We start from the raw sequence: 23,813 nt of genomic DNA, 5'->3' as shown, positions 1-23,813 counted from the left end.
TGAGTTCTTCTAGCATCTTATTTTTTTGCTTTATGTATTTACAGATCTTGTATCAGTAAGCTCCTGAACAGACAAATATGTGAAAACTCAGCACCAAAGCCTTATTTTGCTTGATAAAGATTTCTTAAATAAACACCATGATCCTCATTCTCAATTGCTTGCAATTGATGTTATTGTTTTTACTAATGGTTCCAAAGCTAACACTGCAGACAGATTTAGTAAATGACTCATAAAATCAAGGATGTAATCCACTGCTTAACTATATCCAGAGCTTTGCACAAAACAGTTAAGACCAGAGCTTATCCTGTTTTGCAAGAAGTGCACAGCAGGTCAATCTGAAAAGTGCTCTTCCAGATTACGTCAATGTTCAGCTCACACTTCAGAGTGATAAACATTTTATGCAGGATGGCTCTCCCTGTAGAGCGCTGAGGCTGTGTCTTCACTTCTTCACGTAATCTGTTGCTCTTAGATTGCTTTGGTTTAATATTGTCTCATGTACTGAGATACAGATCCAGGAGCCAGTTCACATGGGAGGATCAGAGGTGAGGAGAGTCTGTAACTTTAAATTCCTGGATGCTATTACTTTGGAAGACCTGTCCTGGGTTCAGCATGTAAGTGCAATTAAGAAGGAAGCATGGCAGTTCCTCTACTTCCTTAGGAATTTGCGGAGATTCAGCATGACATCTAAAACTTTGACAAACTTCTATAGATGTGTAACACCAATGTAATTGAATGGAAAATCCTACAAAAAGGAGTGATACGGCCCAGTCCATCACAGGTAAATCCCTCTCCACCATTGAGCACACCTACACGAAACACTGTTGCAGGAAAGCAGCAACAGGAGCCCCCACCAACCCAGGACATGAGGACATGCTCTCTTCCTGTTGCTGCGATCAGGAAGAAGGTACAGAAGCCTCAAGGCTCACACCAGCAGGTTCAGAAGCAGTCATTACTCCACAACCATTGACTCTGAACAAAAGGGGATAACTTCACTCCACTTGCCTCATCATTGAAGTGTTCCTACAACCAATGGACTCATTTTCAAGGACTTTTCATCTCATGTTCTTGATATTTATTGCTTATTAATTAATTATTATTATTATTTCTTCTTTTTGTATTTGCACAGTTTATTGTCTTCTGCACTCTAGTTGAACTCACCAGTTGGGTAGTCTTTCATTGATTCTGTTATGGCTATTATAACCGTATAACAATTACAGCACGGAAACAGGCCATCTCGGCCCTTCTAGTCCGTGCCGAACGCTTACTCTTACCTAGTCCCACCGACCTGCACTCAGCCCATAACCCTCCATTCCTTTCCTGTCCATATTCCTATCCAATTTTTTTTTAAAATGACAATATTGAACCTGCCTCTACCACTTCTACTGGAAGCTCATTCCACACAGCTACCACTCTGTGAGTAAAGAAGTTCCCCCTTGTGTTACCCCTAAACTTTTGCCCCTTAACTCTCAACTCATGTCCTCTTGTTTGAATCTCCCCTACTTTCAATGGAAAAAGCCTATCCAAGTCAACTCTATCTATCCCCCTCATAATTTTAAATACCTTTATCAAGTTCCCCCTCAACCTTCTACACTCCAAAGAATAAAGACCTAACTTGTTCAACCTTTCTCTGTAACTTAGGTGCTGAAACCCAGGTAACATTCTAGTAAATCTATTCTGTCTATTTTGTTGACATCTTTCATATAATTCGGTGACCAGAACTGTACACAACACTCCAAATTTGGCCTCACCAATGCCTTGTACAATTTTAACATTACATCCCAACTCCTATACTTTGATTTATAAAGGCCAGCATACCAAAAGCTTTCTTCACCACCCTATCCACATAAGATTCTACCTTCAGGGAACTATGCACTATTATTCCTAGATCGCTCTGTTCTACTGCATTCCTTAATGCCCTACCATTTACCATGTATAATGTATCTATAATATAGATTTATTGAGTATGCCCCTAAGAAAATGAATCTCAGAGTTGTATATGGTGACATACAAGGAGGTGATTGATAAGTTTGTGGCCTAAGGTAGAAGGAGTCAATTTTAGAAAACGTAGCATATTTATTTTTCAACATAGTCCCCTCCTACATTTACACACTTAGTCCAGTGGTCGTGGAGCATATGGATCTTGGACCTCCAGAAAGTGTCCACAGCAGGGGTGATTCATAAGCTCGTGGCCTAGGGTAGAAGGAGATGAGTTATACAGCTCTCATTACATGCACATGCAGTTCAACTCTTTGAGTAATTATGCAGAAAGTTTGAAGTTAATAACTCATTGGGGTGATTGATAAGTTTGTGGCCTAAGGTAGAAGCAGATGAGTTTTAAGTTCAAACTTCCTGCATAATCACTCTATGCCTTCACACTTGCAAGAATCTTGCCATTAACCCTGTATTTTGCCTTCAAATTATTATTTCACAATTTTTCAGGTTTGTCTCCATCTGGTACTTCTCATCCCACTCTGCATCCAGGCAATGTCCCACTGCAACCTAAAACAGCCCTCCAGGCTATCCACAACTTCACCAAACTTCGATCATCTCTTGCTGACCTTGCACACAATTCCTCCCCTCCTTTGATGAAGTGTGACCCGTGCAGCAGTACAGGGAATGTCAGGATGCTCACCTTATTATTGGACAAGTAGAGGTGCTCCAGTTCCCGCAGAAACTTGAAAGCCTTGTCTGGTAACCCTGTAAAAACAGTACATCTTGAAAAAGGAGCTGGAGCAGGACATAACATTCCAGTGTGCTCTGCCATTGTTTATGGAGTCATACAGCATGGAAACAGGCCCTTTGGCCCAAATGGTCTATGCTGACCAAAATGCCCAATCCAAGGTAGTCCCATTTGACTACATTTAGCCCCTTTGTTCTAACCCTTTGCAATCCAATGTACCTGTTTCTTAAATTTTGTTATTGTTCCTGCCTCAGCCACTTCCTCTGGTGGCTGATGCAACATACAGACCACCCTCTGTGTAAAAAAAAAAGTTGCCCCTCTTAAATTTGAGCACCTTTGTTCTGTCCAATGCAGAAGGCAGTATCCCCTCATGGTCACCCATTTCAATTCGGCTTCCCTTTCCCATATCAACATATCTGTCCATGGCCTCCTCTGCTCTGCCACAATGAAGCCAAATGCAGGTTGCAAGAGCAACAACTCATATTTCATCTCAGCAGCCTCCAACCTGATAACATGACCATCGATTTCTCTGACATCTGATAACCAGTTTCCCCTGCTTCCCCCCTCCCAACTTTGGGTCTTCCCCCATTTTGGTGACCCTCTCATTCCTTCTCCATCCACCATCCCTCCATGAATTGCTAACACCTCCCTCTGGTTCACCACCTCCTTCCCTTTATTCCATTAACCTTTCCATCAGATTCCTCCTTCTTCAGCCTTCTACCTCTTCCACCTATCACCTCCCAGCTTCTCACATCATCCACCTTACTCCTCACCCGGTCTCACCTACCACCTGCCAGCTTGTACTCCTCCCACCTTCTTATTCTGGCTTCTACCCACTTCCTTTTCAGTCCTGATGAAGGGTCTCAGCCCGAAACGTTGACTGTTTATTTCCATATGTGCTACCTGACTTGTTGAGTTCCTCCAGCACTTTGTGTGCGTTGTTTGTTCAGAATTATCAGCATCTGTAGGATCTCTTGTGTCCTATTAAATCTTCCTCCTCTTGCTTTAAAACAATGCCCTCTAGTTCTTGAATCCCCAACACGGGGGAAAAGACTGAGTGCATTCACCCTATCTCTGCCCTCATGATTTAATATACCTCTACAAGATCACCTCTCAGTCTCCTATGTTCTAAGGAATGAAGCCTGCCCAACCTTTCCCTATAACTCAGTCCCTCAAGTCCTGGCTTATTGAGTAAGAACTTGATCCCATTCTTCCTGCCCAATCCCATTTCCTTAGATTCTCTGAATCAAAACTCGCCTGATCGCAGCTTAGTCCTGCTCAGCACTGAAATATCCCGAGCTCTCTGGGGCAGAAGATTCTAAAGATTTACAACCTCCTGATGTACCCAGTAGCCACTATAGAACATTAAATCTGTGCAGCCACCTCAAGGATGAGATCAGCTCCACTGAGCACCAGAGTATAGGCACTACCAATTTCATCTGTCCTTTATTACTTGTAATTACAAAGAAAGCACGTCAGCAGCAGTATTTCATTAGGAGCTTAAGGAGATTTGCTGCTGTATGTCTCCAAAGACTCTAGCAAATTTCTACAGATGTACCAAAGAGAGCACTCTAACTGGTTGCATCACCACCGCACAGGGTCACCAAATACAGCGCAGGGTTGTAAACTCAGCCAGCTCCATCGTGGGCCAAGCCTCCCCACCATCCAAAAGAGATGCCTCAAAAGGTGGCATCCATCATTAAGGACCCGCATCACCCAGAACATGCTGTCTTCTCCAGCACCACCAGGGAGGGGACACACACTCATTGTTTTAGGAACAGCTTCTATGCCATCAGATTTCTGAATGGACAATAACCAAACCCATGAACACTACTTTGCTATTTTTGCTCTCGTTGTACTACTTACTATATTTAATTTTTATATACATCACTAGTTGTAATTTATAGTTTTTTATATATATTGCTCTGCACCGCTGCCACAAAACAACAAATTTCATGGCAGATGCCAATGGTAACAAAGCTGATTCTGGTTCAGTCTATGGTGGCTCTAGTCCAAGGATGATAAACCTATGGCACGCGTGACCAAGATAGCATGCACAAAAATTTTGTGGGCACGCAGCATGTAGTGCCATCCCCTGATTCCTTAAACCCCACCCATAATAAAATGACACATTATCTTTACTGCTAAATGAAGCAGTAAATTATTTCTCTTACAAACCTAGAGCAGGGGGGTGTTTTCACAGGAAGTGTCTCACACTGACTTGGTGCCAGCTAGTGCTGAAGATGAGGTAGCTGGTTTACAAATGGAAGCAATGTGTAGTGAGGAGAGGCTGTTGACATGGCAGAGTTGCAGTTAGCACAATGAATTACAATGTAAAATGTGAACAAAATCAAAAAAGGGTGAATACAGGATCAGAGATGTTGTATTCGAATGTGTGCAGTATACAGAATAAGGTGATGAATTTGCAGCACAGTTGCAGATTGGCAGGTATGATGTTGTAGGCATCACTGAATCATGGCTGAAAGATTATAGCTGGGAGCTTAATGTCAAAGGATATGCATTGTATCGAAAGGATAGGCAGGAAGGTAGAGGGGCCAGTGTTGCTCTGTTGGTTAAAAAATGAAACCAAATCATTAGAAAGAGGTGGCATAGGATCAGAAGGTATTGAATCATTGTGGATATAGTTAAGGAACTGCAACCCAGTTAAGTGTGAGGTGGTTCACTTTGGTAGGTCAAATATGATGGCAGAATATAGTATTAATGGTAAGACTCTTGGCAATGTGGAGGATCAGAGGGATCTTGGGCTTCAAGTCCATAGGACATTCAAAGCTGTTGCACAGGTTGACTCTGTGATTAAGAAAGCATATGGTGCATTGGCCTTCATCAATTGAGTTTAGGAGTTGAGAGGTAATGTTGCAGCTATATACGACCCTGGTCAGACCCCACTTGGAGTACTGTGCTCAATTCTGGTCACCTTTGTGGTGAGTGCGTGGAATGGGCTGCCAGTGATAGTGGTGGAGGAGGATACTATAGGGTCTTTTAAGAGACTCCTGGACAGGTATATGGAGCTCAGAAAAATAGAGGACTATGGGTAACCCTAAGTAATAAGACATGTTTGGTACAGCTTTGTGGGCCAAAGGGCCTGTATTGTGCTGTAGGTTTTCTATGATTCTACGTTTCTAAGTGTAAAAAGAACCTGATGGGAGTGTGTCCGAACAGTAGTAAGGATGTGGTCTACAAAGTACAATGGGAGATAGGAAATGCATGCCTATAGGGCGATGTTACAATAGTCACGGGGACTTCAATAGCAGGTAGATTGGGAAAATCAGGTTGGTGCTGCATTACAGGAGAGGGGAGTTTCCAGAGTAGCTATGAATTGGAGTTTTAGAGTAGTTCATGGTTGAGCCTACTAGAGGGTCAGCTATTTTGGATATTGTGTTGTGTAATGAACCAGAATTGATTAGAGAGCTTAAGGTAAAAGAACCCTTAGCAGCAAGTGATCATATAATATGATTAAAATCACCCTGAAATTTGAGAAGAAGCTAAAGTCAGATGAAATTTTATTACAGTGGAGTAAAGGCATGATAGAGGAATTGGCCAGAATTGATTGCAAAAGGACACTGGCAGGGATGGTGGCACAGCAGCAATGGCTGGAACTTCTGGAAGTAGTTCAGAAGGTACAGGATATATACATCCCAAGGAGAAAGAAGTATTCTAAAGGCAAGATGATACAACCGTGACTAACAAGAGAGGTCAAAGCCAACATTAAATCCAAAGAGTGGGAATATAATAGAGCAAAAATTAATGTGAAGTTAGGGGTTTGGGAAGCTTTTAAAAACTTTAGAAGGCAACTAAAAAGTCATTAAGAAGGTAAAGATGGAATATGAAAGTAAGCCAGCCCATAATATTAAAGGAGATACCAAAGTTTCTTCAGATATATAACGTGTAAAAGAGAGGCAAGAGTGGATATCAGACCGCTTGAAAACAGTGCTGGCGATATAGTAATGGGGGGGACAAGGAAATAGTGGATGAAATGATAAGTGTTTTGCACAATCTTTGCTGAGGAAGACACTAGCAGTATGGTGGAAGCTCCAGGTGTTGGGGATCATGAATTGTGTGAAGTTAGTATAACTAGAGAGAAGACTCAATGGTGCTTCACTCCCCAAGAAGGGAGAGAGGCAGAAGAAAGTAAACTTCCATTGATGGAATTGATGGCTTTGTTGCTGACTATGAAGATAGGTGGAAGGACAGGTGGTTTTGAGGAAGTAGAGAGGCTACAGAAGGACTTATACAGATTAAGAGAATTGGCAAAGAAATGACAGATGGAATGCCATGTCGGGAAGTGTATGGTCATGCACTTTGGGAGAAGAAGTGAAAGGGTTGACTATTTTCTATGTGGCAAGAAAATACAAAAAACTGAGATGCAAAGGGACTTGGGCGAACTTGTGCAGGATTCCCTAAAGGTTAATTTGCAGGTTGAGTCTGTGGTGAAGAAGGCAAATGCAATGTTAGCGTTCATTTCAGGAAAGCTAGAATATAAAAGCAAGGATGTAATGTTGAGACTTTATGGAGCATTGGTGAGGTCTCACTTGGAATACTGTGAGCAATTTTGAGTCATTTATCTTAGAAAGGATGTGCTGAAACTGGAGAGGGTTCAAAGGAGGTTCACAAAAATTATACCAGTTTTGAATGGCTTGTCATATGAAGAGTGTTTGATGGCTCTGGGCCTGTATTCACTGGAATTCAGAAGAATGAGAACTGAAACCTATTGAATGGTGAAAGGCCTTGATAGAGTGGATGTGGAGAGGATGGTAGGAGAGTCTAAGACCAGTGGACACAGCCTTAGAATAGCGGTGCATCCTTTTAGAACAGAGATAAGGAGGAATGTCCTTACCTGGAGAGTGGTGAATCTGTGGAATTCTTTGCCACAGGCAGCTGTGGAGGTCAAGTCTTTATGTATATTTAAGACAGAGGCTGATAAATTCTTGATTGGTCAGGGCATGAAGGGAAACGGGAAGAAGACAGGAGATTGGGACTGAGAGGAAAAATGGATTAGCCATGATGAAATGGTGGAGCACGCTTGATGGGCCAAATGGCCTAATTCTGCTCCTATTGCTTATGCTCTTATGGTCTTACGGATGGTTGTATGAACATGTGACATTGGATGATACATTTTGAAATCCTCGCAGACCTGGACTACACATCAGCATTTGTACAGTAAACAGTTACAATAACAATACTATTTAGAAATGGTTATTTTTCAATTGGCTTTTTAAAAGATTAATATTAATTTTTGAAAAGGTTTTTTAAAATGCTTCATTTATTTCAATTAATTATAATTTTATTAATAATAAAACATAGAATAAATGTAAATAAGTAACAGGTTTCATACCTTTTTCCTTTAAAAAGTTCATAAATATTGTTACTAATTGATTAAACATTTATAATCTCAAGTTTACCGTGACACATGAGAGACTTTTTTAGATTATCACCAATGTGGGTACGTGCTCTCATAATGTTTTGCCACCCCTGCTCTGGAGAATACCCATCAGTTCCATTCCCCACCTTATTCCCTCTCACCCTCTTCATGCCCTCTTCTCATTACTGCCTTCGAGGTGGAGCTACAGGAGCCCGAAGACGTGCACTCAGTGGTTTAGGAACGGCTTTTTCCTCTCTGCCATCTGACTTCTGAACAGCCATGAACCCATGAGCACTACCTCACTATACCTCATTGGCAATACTCATCTATTTTTATTATAACTTCTATTAACTAATTATGCCTGCGCTGTATTGCTACCACAAAACAAAAAAACATTCAGTGACAATAAACACGGTTCTGATTCTGACTCTGAAACCCCTATAAACTCTACCCTGATTCTCCGACCACCCAACCTCACCTGTGGACCATAGGTATATCCCCCCCTTCCCTTCAGACCCCTACCTCTGGAGAGAAGCTTGTTGTTGTGCAAGCTGAGTGTCCTCAGTTTGGTGAGCTTGGACAGTTCCTCTGTCGGAATCTTTTCCAGCTGGTTATTCTGCAGGGAAAGCGATCATTAGCCCGGTTCATTCCCAACTTGTGGAAAAGCTGCTCCTATATTTTACATTCTTTTTGTCCATTTTTTTTTTCAGATTTTTCCTCACAACATGAGGTCCCAGGACACTCAGCATGAGGTCAATACTTCTTGGGTGAAACATTATTTTTTAAAACTTTATCTTCTTTAGAGATGCAGCATGGTAACAGGCCCTTCTGGTCCTAGGAGCTCGCAATGCCCAATTGGACCCATGTGACCAATTAACCTACGAAACGGTGCATGTTGGAACGTGGGAGGAAACCGGAGCACCTGGAGGAAATCCAGACAGTCATGGGGAGTCCTTACAGACAACAGCAGAATTAGACCCCAAGTCAGTGGTAATAGTGTTATGCTAACCAGCATTGTTTCCTGAATGTTAGGGTTTTCCTGACCTAACAAATTTACTGGACATTGTACAAAACAAGCCCATGATGGAGCAGTGAGCAGATTTGTGGTTCGAGGTATTGTTGGGCAAGGTACATTCTTAAATCTACCGGATCGAGCAGTGCAGTGCTAAAGTTGGGCTTCAACCTCTTTGTCACTAATGCCACCCAGTATCCCTGCCCCTGACCTTCTGAAGAAGGTGGTCTTGAGAGGCTAGTGATCATATGGTCCATGGGTTTGGTACCTGCAGGGACAAGAGCTGGATGTTAGCAGACAGGTTGCTTGGGAAAAGGCTGAGATCCACACCACTGCAGTCCACCATCTCTTCATTAGTGCAGATGCATCTGGATGGGCAGCGGGTCACCCTGTCTCTCGGGGGCACAGGGGGCTCGTCCTCTTCGTGGCTGGACGTGGGAGATGAGGGGGAGATGGTCATCAGGAAGACAAGTGGCAGGGACACCCATGGTATTATCTGGAAGAGGAAGATCAGAAGTACATGAGAGTGCAGGAAGGGGTACATCTAAGCCCTCTTTATCCTAAAGACAACCCACCTGTACCTAATAAAGTGGCCACTGAATGTATGTTCATGGTCTTTTGCTGCTGTAGCCCAACCACTTCAAGGTTTGATATGTTGTGAGTTCAGAGCTACTCCACTGCACACCACTGTTACAACATGTGTTTATTTGAGTTACTGTCAGCTTGAACCTTGAACAGCTGTGCCAGCGGCTCAGTACTTAAAAGCATGCAGACATGATCAAGTGTTTCATTTGTTGTTCTGACCAAGCATCGGAATGGGGAAGAAATGTGAGCTAAGCAACATTGACTGTGGGATAAATATTGTTGCCAGGGCTCCTTGGGCATCTCAGAAACTGCTGGTCTGGGACTTTCACAAACAGAGGTGTCTAGAATTTAGAGAAAGGCGCAAAAAGCAACAAGTGAGCAGCAGTTCTGTGAGCAAAACTGCCTTATTGATGAGAGAGTTCAGAAGAGAATGGCCAAGATGGCCACCAGGAAGGTGTCAGTAACTCAAGTAACCGTACATTATAACAGTGGAGTGCAGAAGAGCATCTCTGAATGCACAACACGTTGAACGTTGAAGTGGATGGGCTACAGCAGCAGAAGACCGTGAACATACACTCAGTGACCATTTTTTTAGGTACAGGAGGTAGGATCAAGGATCAACTTTATTGGGAGGTACCACTGAGTATATGAAGAATAAAGTTAGTCCTAGATCCTTGAAGTACTGATAAACAGGAGAAATGTAGTTGGGCACTTGAAGTTGAGGAGCCTGTTTCTCTGTTGTATGCTTCTTTGACTCAAATCTGAACTACCATTTTGATGCCCTGAGCTCGTGGTGGGTGTGGAATGAGTTCCTGTATTGTGTGCAGTCGGAGACAATTAGAATTCTCTCCACTGCGCCTGTTTCTCCCACAGAGACTGGAGCTGGGATCCCCTTCCAATTCGGAGCACTATGGATTTTCTGAGTGGTTTTGTGGTGGGAAGCAAAGCTGCCACATTTCTGTCTATATGGGAAGAAGGTGGTGAAGGGAGTCCGTGGATTCACCCCTACGGATACAGGGAGCTGGCAGGAGGCAATGAATGGACCTGTCAGAGTTGGGCATTCCCTCTCAAAGAACTGAACACTGAAATCATCTCTCCCTTAATCAGGAGCATTGCTGCCTCCCACCTCCTTCCCTCCTTCCAGGAATGTCATCAGCAATCAACATTACTGCAGCATTTCTCTAGATGTACTGATAGAATAGAGGAAATTTACAACTGATTTAAGAAATAGATCTCCCTTCACACTAATGCGAGCGGTAGTCAACAGAGGCACTGAAGAGCCAGAAACTTCCCTTACCCTGCTGTGTTTGCCAAAGACCAGCTGTCCGAGTGATGAATCCATGGGTCTCAGAGAGAGCGGCTCCTGGGACTGTGGGGATATTCCCTGGGAGAGAGAGAGAAAAGAGTCAGTCTCTCTCTCTCTCTCTCTTTCTCTTTTCCCCTCTCTCTCTCCTCCCCTCCCCTCCCCTCCCATCCTGCACTCTCTCTCTCTCTCCGCCCCCCCCCCTCCCTCTGTTAAAAAACAAAATCAACAGACCAAGAGTCAGCAGACTTTTTTACGAATGTACAATCACTGGGCACCACTGACTTATCCTAAAATGGATTTCTTTTAGAGATTATAAGGATTTAGGATCATTCCATTGCCAGAATATTCTGTCAACTTCACTATATGAGAATGTATACAAAGACATCCACCCACATGTACAGTACTCACACACAGATGTACATTCACATGCACACACGTTTACTCACATGTATGCACACAGGTTTACTTACATGTATGCACACACACATGTTCACTCACACATATGCACACATATACACCTGTGTTCGTCACAGACATTGCGGCTGAAGGGCCGGTTCCTGTACTGTACTTTGCTGTGTTCTATTAGTAAACTATACATGACAAAGGAGGGTAGGAAGAGGAGAGCCGCCGAGGGAAGAAAGGGGAGAAATGCCAAGTGTATGTATCCTGCTTTAACCTGTGATGAGGTGGTTAGATGGGGAACTGAGAGGTCCACTGCCTCATTGCTCCATGGATCCAGGATCGATCCTAACCTCTGGTGTTGTCCATGTGGAGTTTATGTATCCCCTCTGAAATGACGTGGGTCCCCTCTAGTTAATCCGGTTTCTGGGTCCCAGGCATGCGTGCGTTGGTGGGTTAATTAGCTGCTGTAATTGCCCCTAGTAATGGGCAGACCGTGTTGGGAGTTGTGGGGAATGTGCTGAGGATAGGTCATAGGGAAAATTACAGGAGAAGTGGGATTGCTTTGTAGTACAATAGTCTAGTATGGACTAGATGGACTGAATGGTCTCCTGTGTTGGGAGAAGATTTGAAATATGGAAGTTCTGATGAATTAAAACAATTTGTGCAACTTCCAACCTCTGTCCACTTTTGGATGAAAACCAAATCTTCCCCAGACAACCGCCTAAACTCTCTTTAATTTAGGATTGAGACAGTTTACGTGCAGGAACGCCCAGTCCCACCAAGCCAGATCCAGTTGTCTTGGGCCACTTAAGTACAGTGGCATGGAGGTTATCTGTACATGAGCTCAGGGAGCCTCCCTGCCACAGCAGGCTGTGTCCACCCCTGCGTCTCCCTGTCCCCTCAGCCTCTCCCAACAAACCAATCAGATGCTGGCTGGTATCCAACACCCACCTCAGATAAAGAGGCTTTGTTCTCAGTCTTGTAAGCTATTTTCTAATATCCTACACCATGTAGAAATACAGGAAGGATATTAATAAGGTTGAAAGAGTGCAGAGAAGGTTTACAAGGATGTTGCCGGGACTTGAGAAACTGAGTTACAGAGAAAGGTTGAATAGGTTAGGACTTTATTCCCTGGAGCATAGAAGAATGAGGGGAGATTTGATAGAGGTGTATAAAATTATGATGGGTATAGATAGAGTGAATGCAAGCAGGCTTTTTCCACTGAGGCTAGCAGAGAAAAAAAGCAGAGGACATGGGTTAAGGGTGAAGGGGGGAAAGCTTAAAAGGATCATGGGGGGGGGGGCTTCTTCACACAGAGAGTGGTGGGAGTGTGGAATTAGCTGCCAGATGAAGTGGTAAACGTGGGCTCACTTTTAACATTTAAGAAAAACTTGGACAGGTAGATGGAATAGAGGTGTATGGAGGGATATGGTCCAGGTGCAGGTCAGTGGGACTAGGCAGAAAAATGGTTCGGCACAGCCAAGAAGGGCCAGAAGGCCTGTTTCTGTGCTGTAATGTTCTATGGTTCTATGTAGATGACTTAGGGATACACTCCTTCACTGACAGGAATTCACTGCTGTAGGCAATGGAAAGGAGGATATTTTAACATCTTTGTCCCTGTATTGGGTGTTTGTGATGGGACAGTGTAGATGGAGCTTCACTCTGTATCTAACCAATGCTGTCTCTGTTTTGGGAGTGTGATGGGACAGTGTAGAGGGAGCTTCACTCTGTATCTAACCAACGCTGTCTCTGTTTTGGGAGTGTGATGGGACAGTGTAGAGGGAGCTTCACTTTGTATCTAACCAACGCTGTCTCTGTTTTGGGAGTGTGATGGGACAGTGTAGAGGGAGCTTCACTCTGTATCTAACCAACGCTGTCTCTGTTTTGGGACTGTGATGGGACAGTGTAGAGGGAGCTTCAATCTCTATCTAACCCATGATTTTCCTATTCTGGGAGTGTGCAGCAGAGCAGTGTAGCGGGAGAATCAATTTTCATCTAATCTAAAATGCCCCTGCCCTGGGAGTGTGTGATGGGACAGGTTGAAGGGGTTTCACTCTCTAAATAACCCATGTTGTCCCTGCCCTAGGAGTGAGTGATGGGACAGTTTGAAGGTGCTTCACTCTCTGTCTAACCCATGTTGTCCCTGCCCTGGGAGTGTGTGATGGGACAGGTTGAAGGTGTTTCACTCTGTCTAACCCATGTTGTCCCTGCCCTGGGAGTGAGTGATGGGACAGGTTGAAGGTGTTTCACTCTCTGTCTAACCCATGTTGTCCCTGCCCTGGGAGTGAGTGATGGGACAGGTTGAAGGTGTTTCACTCTGTCTAACCCATGTTGTCCCTGCCCTGGGAGTGTGTGATGGGACAGGTTGAAGGTGTTTCACTCGCTGTCTAAACCATGTTGTCCCTGCCCTGGGAGTGAGTGATGGGACAGGTTGAAGGTGTTTCACTCTGTCTAACCCATGTTGTCCCTGCCCTGGGAGTGTGTGATGGGACAGTGTAGAGGGAGCTTCAATCTCTATCTAACCCATGATTTTCCTATTCTGGGAGTGTGCAGCAGAGCAGTGTAGCGGGAGAATCAATTTTCATCTAACCTAAAATGCCCCTGCCCTGGGAGTGTGTGATGGGACAGGTTGAAGGGGTTTCACTCTCTATATAACCCATGTTGTCCGTGCCCTGGGAGTGTGTGATGGGACAGGTTGAAGGTGTTTCAATCTCTGTCTAAACCATGTTGTCCCTGCCCTGGGAGTGAGTGATGGGACAGGTTGAAGGTGTTTCACTCTGTCTAACCCATGTTGTCTGTGCCCTGGGAGTGTGTGATGGGACAGGTTGAAGGTGTTTCACTCTGTCTAACCCATGTTGTCCCTGCCCTGGGAGTGAGTGATGGGACAGGTTGAAGGTGCTTCACTCTCTGTCTAACCCATGTTGTCCCTGCCCTGGGAGTGAGTGATGGGACAGGTTGAAGGTGTTTCACTCTGTCTAACCCATGTTGTCCCTGCCCTGGGAGTGAGTGATGGGACAGGTTGAAGGTGTTTCACTCTGTCTAACCCATGTTGTCCCTGCCCTGGGAGTGTGTGATGGGACAGGTTGAAGGGGTTTCACTCTGTCTAACCCATGTTGTCCCTGCCCTGGGAGTGAGTGATGCGACAGGTTGAAGGGGTTTCACTCTGTCTAACCCATTTTGTCCCTGCCCTGGGAGTGTGTGATGGGACAGGTTGAAGGTGTTTCACTCTCTGTATAACCCATGTTGTCCCTGCCCTGGGAGTGAGTGATGGGACAGGTTGAAGGTGTTTCACTCTGTCTAACCCATGTTGTCCCTGCCCTGGGAGTGTGTGATGGGACAGGTTGAAGGTGTTTCACTCTGTCTAACCCATGTTGTCCCTGCCCTGGGAGTGAGTGATGGGACAGGTTGAAGGTGTTTCACACTCTGTATAACCCATGTTGTCCCTGCCCTGGGAGTGTGTGATGGGACAGGTTGAAGGTGTTTCACTCTGTCTAACCCATGTTGTCCCTGCCCTGGGAGTGAGTGATGGGACAGGTTGAAGGGGTTTCACTCTGTCTAACCCATGTTGTCCCTGCCCTGGGAGTGTGTGATGGGACAGGTTGAAGGTGTTTCACTCTCTGTCTAAACCATGTTGTCCCTGCCCTGGGAGTGAGTGATGGGACAGGTTGAAGGTGTTTCACTCTGCCTAACCCATGTTGTCCCTGCCCTGGGAGTGTGTGATGGGACAGGTTGAAGGTGTTTCACTCTGTATAACCCATGTTGTCCCTGCCCTGGGAGTGAGTGATGGGACAGGTTGAAGGTGTTTCACACTCTGTATAACCCATGTTGTCCCTGCCCTGGGAGTGTGTGATGGGACAGGTTGAAGGTGTTTCACTCTGTCTAACCCATGTTGTCCCTGCCCTGGGAGTGAGTGATGGGACAGGTTGAAGGGGTTTCACTCTCTGTCTAACCCATGTTGTCCCTGCCCTGGGAGTGTGTGATGGGACAGGTTGAAGGTGTTTCACTCTGTATAACCCATGTTGTCCCTGCCCTGGGAGTGTGTGATGGGACAGGTTGAAGGTGTTTCACTCTGTCTGACCCATGTTGTCCCTGCCCTGGGTGTGAGTGATGGGACAGGTTGAAGGTGTTTCACTCTGTCTGACCCATGTTGTCCCTGCCCTGGGAGTGTGTGATAGGACAGGTTGAAGGTGTTTCACTCTGTCTAACCTATGTTGTCCCTGCCCTGGGAGTGAGTGATGGGACAGTTTGAAGGTGTTTCACTCTCTGTCTAACCCATGTTGTCCCTGCCCTGGGAGTGTGTGATGGGACAGGTTGAAGGTGTTTCACTCTGTCTGACCCATGTTGTCCCTGCCCTGGGTGTGAGTGATGGGACAGGTTGAAGGTGTTTCACTCTGTCTGACCCATGTTGTCCCTGCCCTGGGAGTGTGTGATAGGACAGGTTGAAGGTGTTTCACTCTGTCTAACCTATGTTGTCCCTGCCCTGGGAGTGAGTGATGGGACAGTTTGAAGGTGTTTCACTCTCTGTCTAACCCATGTTGTCCCTGTCCTGGGAGTGAGTGATGGGACAGGTTGAAGGTGTTTCACTCTGTATAACCCATGTTGTCCCTGTCCTGGGAGTGAGTGATGGGACAGTTTGAAGGTGTTTCACTCTCTGTCTAACCCATGTTGTCCCTGTCCTGGGAGTGAGTGATGGGACAGGTTGAAGGTGTTTCACTCTGTATAACCCATGTTGTCCCTGCCCTGGGAGTGAGTGATGGGACAGGTTGAAGGTGTTTCACTCTGTATAACCCATGTTGTCCCTGCCCTGGGAGTGAGTGATGGGACAGGTTGAAGGTGTAGAAGGAAATATTCCTGCGTATCTAACACCTGGCAACTGATATGTCATCTTTTTGTATTAAATGTTGTCAGAGTATGCAGAGGAATGGTTGAAAATGAGACTGAATCTCTTTTATGGGAAATTTGGATGATGTGGAGGATGATGCAGAATTATGCCAGAAAGGTCAGGAACATGGAGCTGTTTTGAGTTCTCTCACACAGTGCCTGCACAGAGATCAGTGGCCTCCTTCCAAGGGACACACTGGAATTTAAATGTGACCACTTTTGGAAGACTGTATTTAACCACAGGCATATAAGACATAATAAAACATATAAATGCATGGAGATTGTCAAATGCTCTTCCAAAGAATGAGTTTTCACATTCAGGCAGCATTTTGAAGGATTTTGATCAGAATTTCAGCAAGATTAAACAACTGTAGTGCAGTTGGCTGGTGAGATTTGCTGCAATACCAAAAAAGATATTCCTGTCACGTGGCAAATAATCTACGTAACTTTCAAATTCCTCAGTGAAACACCGTGTTTGCTTGGTCTGTTTCGGTTGCTGTGCCTCACACACTGAAATTTCAATAGGGTACTGCAGTGGTGAGTGAAGATAAACCCTGTGTTAAGATAGTGATAATTGTTATCTTATCTAACTGTCCTATGTAATAAGGTCATGGACATATACAGCCTGGAAATAAGCCCTTCAGCCCATCTGGTCCATGCCTACCAAGATTCCCATCTAAGCTGGTTCCATTTGCCCATGTTTGGTCCATATTCCTCTAAACCTCTCCTATCCATGTACCTGTCCAAGTAACTTTGAAATAATGTACCTGCCTCGATCACACCCTCTGGCAGCTCATTGCATATGTCGATCACCCTCTGGGTCAAAAAGTAAAAGTTCAAAGTAAATTTATCATCAAAGTATTTATTTGTCACCATATACCACCCTGAGGCTCATTTACCTGAAGGCATTTAAAGGAAAATAAAAACTACAATAGAATTTATGAAAAACTATAAGAAAGACTGACAAAAACCAATGAGCAAAAGAAGATGAATTGTGGAATTAATTAAAAAAAAGTAAATAAATAATATTCAGTTGTAGAGTCCTTGAAAGTGAGTCTATAGGTTGTGGAGTCATGAAGGGCCATCCCTCAGTTTCCTATTAAATCTCTCCCCTCTTGCCTTAAACCTGTGACCTCGAGTTCTTCATTCCACAACACTGAGAAGAAAAGGCTGTGTCTTAATGCAATGCAGGAAGCCATGACAGTATGCATATTAATAAAATATAAGCACAAAAGCTTATGCAGATGTGGAGATTCAGAGCAACACACACACACACACACAATACTGGAGGATCTCAGCAGTTCAGGCAGCATCTATGGAAATGAATAAACAGTCAACATTCTTCAGGACTGGAAAGGAAGGGGGAAAATGCTACAATAAAAAGGCAGGGGGATAGGAAGGGGGACTAGCCTAGATGTTAGGTGAAGCCAGGTGAGGGAATGGTAAAGGACTGGAGAAGAGGGAATCTGATAGGAGAGAAGAGTGGAAAAAAGGGAAGAAGGACAAAACAATCCGTCAGTTTACCTCAGGTCTACCAATGTAGAGGAGGCGTCATCAGGAGCACTGGATACAATAGACAATCCCAGCAGATACGCAGGTGAAGAATTACCTCACCTGGAAGGGCTGTTTGCCACCCTGAATGGAGGCAAGGGATGAGGTGAATGGGCAGGTGTAACATTTTCATTGCTTGTATGGATACGTGCCAGGAGGGGATTAGTGGGGAGGGACAAATGGACAAGGGAATCACGGAGCAAGTGACCCCTGCAGAAAGCAGGGACCTTCATTGGGTTCCTGCAAATGGAGTGAAGGTATAGGTCAGGTGAACTTTCTCTGTGTCGGTGGGATACAATGTACACTGGGGATACTTTGCCAAGCACTTTCACTTCATCCGAAGGATTCGGAATTTCCAGGTGGCCAACAATTTCAATTCCATTCCCATTCCAACGTGTCGGTCCATGTCCTTCTCTATTACCACACTGAGGCCACTCTCAGGTTGGAGGAGAAACACCTCATATTCCACCTGTGCTAACCAACTAGCAGGAGTATTCAAGGATATTTTCAACCTCTCACTGCTACGGGCAGAAGTTTCCACTTGCTTCAAAAAGGCAACAATTATACCAGTGCCTAAGAAGGATAATGTGGGCTGCCTTAGTGACTATCATCTGGTAGCACCCACATCGACAGTGATGAAATGCTTTGAGAGGTTGGTCATGACTAGACTGAACTCCTGCCTCAGCAAGGACCTGGACCCATTGCAATTTGCCTATCGCCACAATAGGTCAATGGCAAATGCAATTTTAATGGCTCTGCACACGGCTTTAGACCACAAACACGGCTTTAGAACACAAACATCTACATCAGGTTGCTGTTCATTGACTATAGCTTAGCACTTAATACCATCATTCCCACAATCCTTATTGAGAAGTTGCAGAACCTGGGCCTCTGTACCTCCCTCTGCAATTGGATCCTCAACTTGCTAACCGGAAGACCACAGTCTGTGTGGAACATATCCTCCTCACTGGTGCATCTCAAGGGTGTGTGTTTAGCCCACTGCTCTACTCTCTATATACACATGACTGTGTGGCTAGGCATAGCTCAAATACCATCTACAAATTTTCTTGATGATACAACCATTGTTGGTAGAATCTCAGGTGGTAACGAGAGGGCGTACAGGAGTAAGATATGCCAACTAGTAGAATGGTGCCGCAGCAACAACCTGGCACTCAACGTCAGTAAGATGGAAGAGCTGATTGTGGACTTCAGGAAGGGTAAGATGAAGGAACACACACCAATCCTCATAGAGGGATCAGAAGTGGAGAGAGTGAGCAGCTTCAAGTTCCTGGGTGTCAAGATCTCTAAGGACCTAACCTGGTCCCAACATATTGATGTAGTCATAAAGAAGGCACAACAGCAACTTTATTGGGAGCTTGAAGAGATTTGGCATGTTAACAATACATTTCTATAGTTGTACTGTGGAGAGCATTCTGACAGGCTGCATCACTGTCTGATTTGGAGGGGCTACTGCACAGGACCGAAAGAAGCTGCAGAAGGTTGTAAATCTAGTCAGCTCCATCTTGGGCACTAGCCTACAAAGTACACAGAACATCTTTAGGGAGTGGTGTCTCAGAAAGGCAGCGTCCATTATTAAGGACCTCCAGCACCCAGGGCATGCCCTTTTCTCACTGTTACCATCAGGTAGGAGGTACAGAAGCCTGAAGACACACACTCAGTGATTCAGGAACAGCTTCTTCCCCTCTGCCATCTGATTCCTAAATGGACATTGAAGCTTTGGACACTACCTCTCTTTTTTAAATATACAGTATTTCTGTTTTGCACATTTTTAAAACATCTATTCTATATAGGTAATTGACTTCATTGTTTATTTATTATGTTTAATTTTATTTATTATTATTATTTTTTCTCTCTCTGCTAGATTATGTATCACATCGAACTGCTGCTGCTAAGTTAACAAATTTCACGTCACATGCCGGTGATAATAAACCTGATTCTGATTTTGTTTCTGAGTTGCCATGAACGTCGATTTCTCCAACTTTTTCCCCCTTGCCTTCTCTCTTCTTCAATTCTCCACTCTGGCCTCCCCTTACTGCTTCTCTTCTCCTCACCTGCCTGTCACCTCCCCCTAGTGCCCCTTCTAAATGTGTACATCCATGGTCCACTCGCCTCTCCATCAGATTCCTTCTTCTCCATCCCTTTATTCTGTCACCTCTCAGCTTCTTACTTAATCCCCCCCCTCCCCTCACTTTGTTATTCAGGCTTCTTCCCCCCTCCTTTCCAGTCCTGGTGAAGGGTCTTGGCCTGGAATTTCGACTGTTTATTCAGTTCCATAGATACTACCTGACCTGATGAGTTCCTCCAGCATTGTGTGCGTTGCTCTTCACGTTGTTACTCATGTGTGTGATGTAATGCCGCTGCTGGTCAGCAGATGGTGCTGCTGAGACACGAGAGTCTGCAGATGCTGGAAATCTGGAGCAACACACAAAATTCTGGAGGAACTCAGCAGGACAGGTTTGGAACAAAGCAGGATGAAAGGTGACTTGATAGAGGTGTACAAGGTGATAGGAGGCATGGACAGAGTAGACAGCCAGTGCCCTTTCCCTGGGTGTAAATAGCCAATACCAGAACATAATTTTAAAGTGGTAGGTCAGAGGGTGTGTGGAGTGCACTGCCGAGGGTGGTGTTAGGGGCAGATACATTAGCGATATTTAAGAGACTCTTTGATAGGCTCATGAATGAAAGAAGAATGGAGGGCTATGTGGGAGGGAAGGGTAAAATGGATCTTGGCATCGATGAAAAGATTGGCACAAGATCATGTGCCAAAGGGCCTTTACAGTGTTGTACTGTTTTATGTTTGATGTTCTGTGATGTAGAAGAGAAGTTAAACTAGGCAGGACTTACACTGTAAATGACCAAATCTTGAAGAGTATTTTAAATTATAAAAATATATAGAAAATATGAGAGCACTAGGGATAGAGGTACAGAATTCCCTGCAGGTGATGACACAGGTAGACAGGCAAGCTTGCCTTCATCAGTCAGGAAGCTGAGTACAAGACCCAGTACAAAACGATGTTGAGGCTGCACTTGGAGTACTGTGTACAGTTCTGTTCACACAGCTGTGGCAAAGAAGTTATTGAGCTAAAGAGAGTGCTGTAACAATTCACAAGCATGGAGCTGAGACTGGGCTCGAGTTATGAGCAGAGAATAGAGGCACTGGGGCTGTTTTCACTTGAGCTTAGTTCACAGATTGGTGACTTCATATAAAATCCATTAGATATGTAGTTAAAGTGGATGGGCACTCTCTTTTTCTCTTGATAGGAGGTTGGAGGGCATAGGTTAAAGGTGAGAGGGGAAAGATTTAAAAGGACTTGAGCAGCAAGTTTTTCAAACAGAGAATGTTCTTCATGAATCGACAATTCCACCAATTTTTGTGTCATCTGCAAACTTAGTAGTCATTCCATCCACATCTTCACCCAACTATTTACATATATCACAGACACAGGAGGTCACAGAGCTGATCTCTGTGGAGCACCACTGTTCACAGGCCTCTAGCCAGAATACCACCCCTCCACCAGCACTCTCTACCTTATGACCAGGCCAATTTTGAATCAAAACTTCCAAGTCTCTGTGGAATCCATGTACCTGAATTATCCAGATCAGCCTACGATGAGGAAACTCATTGAAAGCTTTAGGAAAGTGCACATATCCAACATTCACTACCCTACCCTCATCAATCATCTTTATCATCTCATGAAAAAGCTCAGTCATGTTTAAAAGACATGAACTTCCCCTGCACCAAGCCATGGTGGGTATCCCTAATAAGTCCAAGCTTTTCCAGATGCAAATTGATGCTATCCCTAAGAATAATTTCCCTATGATAAGACCATAAAAACATAAGACATAGGAGCAGAAATTGGCCATTTGGCCCATCGAGTCTGCTCTGCCATTCCATCATTCTCTTGCTTTCTCCCCATAACCTTTGACACCCTTACCAATCAAGAACCTATCAACCTCCACTTTAAATATACCGAATGACTTGGCCTCACAGTCATCTATGGCAATGAATTCCACAGATTCATTCTGTTTAATCCACCTTCCCAAGGACATTTCATTGCCATTTTTAGCCCTCCCAGTTCCTTGTTTAAGCTCTCTCGTGCCTTGTCTGATTTCAGATTCTAAATGCCCCGCTATCCCACTGTTATAAAACTATCGAATAATTCCCTATGAGAATCGGAATCAGTACGATAAAATGGACATTATCTCATAATCTAACTCATTATAACATTGCACCTTATTGTCTGCCTGCATTACACTTTCTCCATAATGGTAACACAGCATTCTCTTATTGTCTTACTTTGTTCGTTCTCAACGTGTTACGATTTGATCTGTATGAACAGCATCTAAGACCCAACCAACCCAAAGGGAAAAGGCCTGCAAGTATTCACCTCATTCATTCCTCATAATTCTGTAATTTTGTATTCCCCATTCTCTCGTATTCCAATGAATAAAGTCCTAACCTATTGAGTCTTTCCCTATTACACGGGTTCTCATGTCCTGGCATCATCCATGTGAGTTTTCTCTGCATTCTTTTAAAGTTATCAATATTTTTCCTGTGGCTGAGTGATCAAAACTGTATACAATACTCCAAATTCAGATGCACCAATGCCATAAACGTCTTCAACATAACATCCCGACTCCTGTACTCAGTGCCCTGCTTTATGAAGATCAATGTGCTCTCTTCACGAACCTATCTGCCTGTGAGGTTTAAGGAGATTAGCCAGGCAGGATTTTTTTAACATAGGGAGTGGTGGCTAGCTGGAACACACTGCCAGAGATGTGGTGGAAACAGGCACAACAGCAATGTTTAAGAGATACGTAGATAGACACATGAACAGGCAAGGAATGGAAGTATATGGATCATCTGAAGGTCTCTGGTCCATTCGTGGGTTTTGCCACTTGGAATTATTTGAGACAGGATGGTAACACAACACTTTTACAGCAACACTTGTAGGATCAGGGTTCAATTCCCACCGCTGTCTGTAAGGAGCTTGTATATTCTCCCCATGACCACATGGGACTCCTCTGTGTGCGCCAGTTTCCTCCCATAGTCCAAAGGTGTTACGGTTAGGACCAGGGAGTTGTGGGCATGCTGTGTTGGCACCGGAAGCATGGCGTGGCAACACTTGTGGGCTGCCCTCAGCACAATCTGCGGACTCGATTTGATGATGCATTTTGATGTTTCGATGTAGATGTGACAAATAAAGCTGACCTTCGCGTGCAGTCAGATGGGGTTAGTTCAACTGGCATCACACTCGATGCAATGTAATGGGCTGAAGGGCCTGTTCCTGACTTGTACTGCTCTATGTTCTATGTTGCAGCACAGAATTACCACGCGGTGACTACATCCAGCCAGAGAGAGTCTAAACTTCCCTTTGATGTTCAATGGCATTACCAAGGAATTTAAAGCTACTAATCCACCTCCACATCTCTGCCTCCTACCCCCTAATGAAATCTGGATCACGAACCTCTGGCTTCTTCCTCCTGCAGCTCTTTGGTTGGTTAGCAACTCTATGATCACTTCGATCACTTGGAACAAAAATGGACTTTATGCCTTCTGTTCTAATTGCATTCTTGTAGAAATTGTGCATCATTTAAATTTGTCTTGTGAATGTTGCTCACGTGATGCTGTGAGCCTGTGAAATTGCTGTAAGTATGATTCTCATTATATCTGTGCTAATTGTGTATATGACAAAGAGCTCAACTTTGACTGAGGGGTCACCTTCACCAGAACGATTGAAGTGGTCTTACCGCCAACTTCTCAAGGGAAATGAAGGAAGGGCAATAATTTTTCAACATGTGTTAATGCTTCTAGCCATGCCTAGACTCTGTATCTGAGTCACGGAGTTGGGGTGCAAATCCCACGCCAATTGCTGCCTTAATGTCCAGCACACTGCTGAGGGATCACAGCACTCCACCTGACTGCTGAGACATTGGCCTGTCTGCTCCCTTGGGTGGCTGTGAGGGGAGAAGAGCTGCCTCTAACTTGGTTCCT

At 44.5% G+C, this 23,813-nt stretch overlaps 1 protein-coding gene across 1 annotated transcript in view; it reads right to left on the bottom strand.

The window, feature by feature from the left end:
- The window catches only part of LOC140740128 (podocan-like protein 1), a 35,899-nt gene extending 24,816 nt beyond the window's left edge, over positions 1–11,083 (bottom strand). Inside the window, exons 1-4 of the mRNA XM_073069060.1 lie at positions 10,955–11,083; positions 9,341–9,568; positions 8,583–8,676; positions 2,633–2,697 (exon numbers count right to left, since the gene is read on the bottom strand). Coding sequence (XP_072925161.1) covers positions 2,633–2,697; positions 8,583–8,676; positions 9,341–9,568; positions 10,955–10,999 — 432 coding nt within the window. The 5' untranslated portion in view covers positions 11,000–11,083. The remainder of the gene's footprint in view (positions 1–2,632; positions 2,698–8,582; positions 8,677–9,340; positions 9,569–10,954) is intronic.
- Positions 11,084–23,813: the final 12,730 nt, after the last annotated feature.

Source organism: Hemitrygon akajei, chromosome 16 (assembly GCF_048418815.1).
Source record: "Hemitrygon akajei chromosome 16, sHemAka1.3, whole genome shotgun sequence".
NCBI classification, from domain to species: Eukaryota; Metazoa; Chordata; class Chondrichthyes; order Myliobatiformes; family Dasyatidae; genus Hemitrygon; species Hemitrygon akajei.
This window is presented reverse-complemented; position numbering and strand designations above follow the sequence as displayed.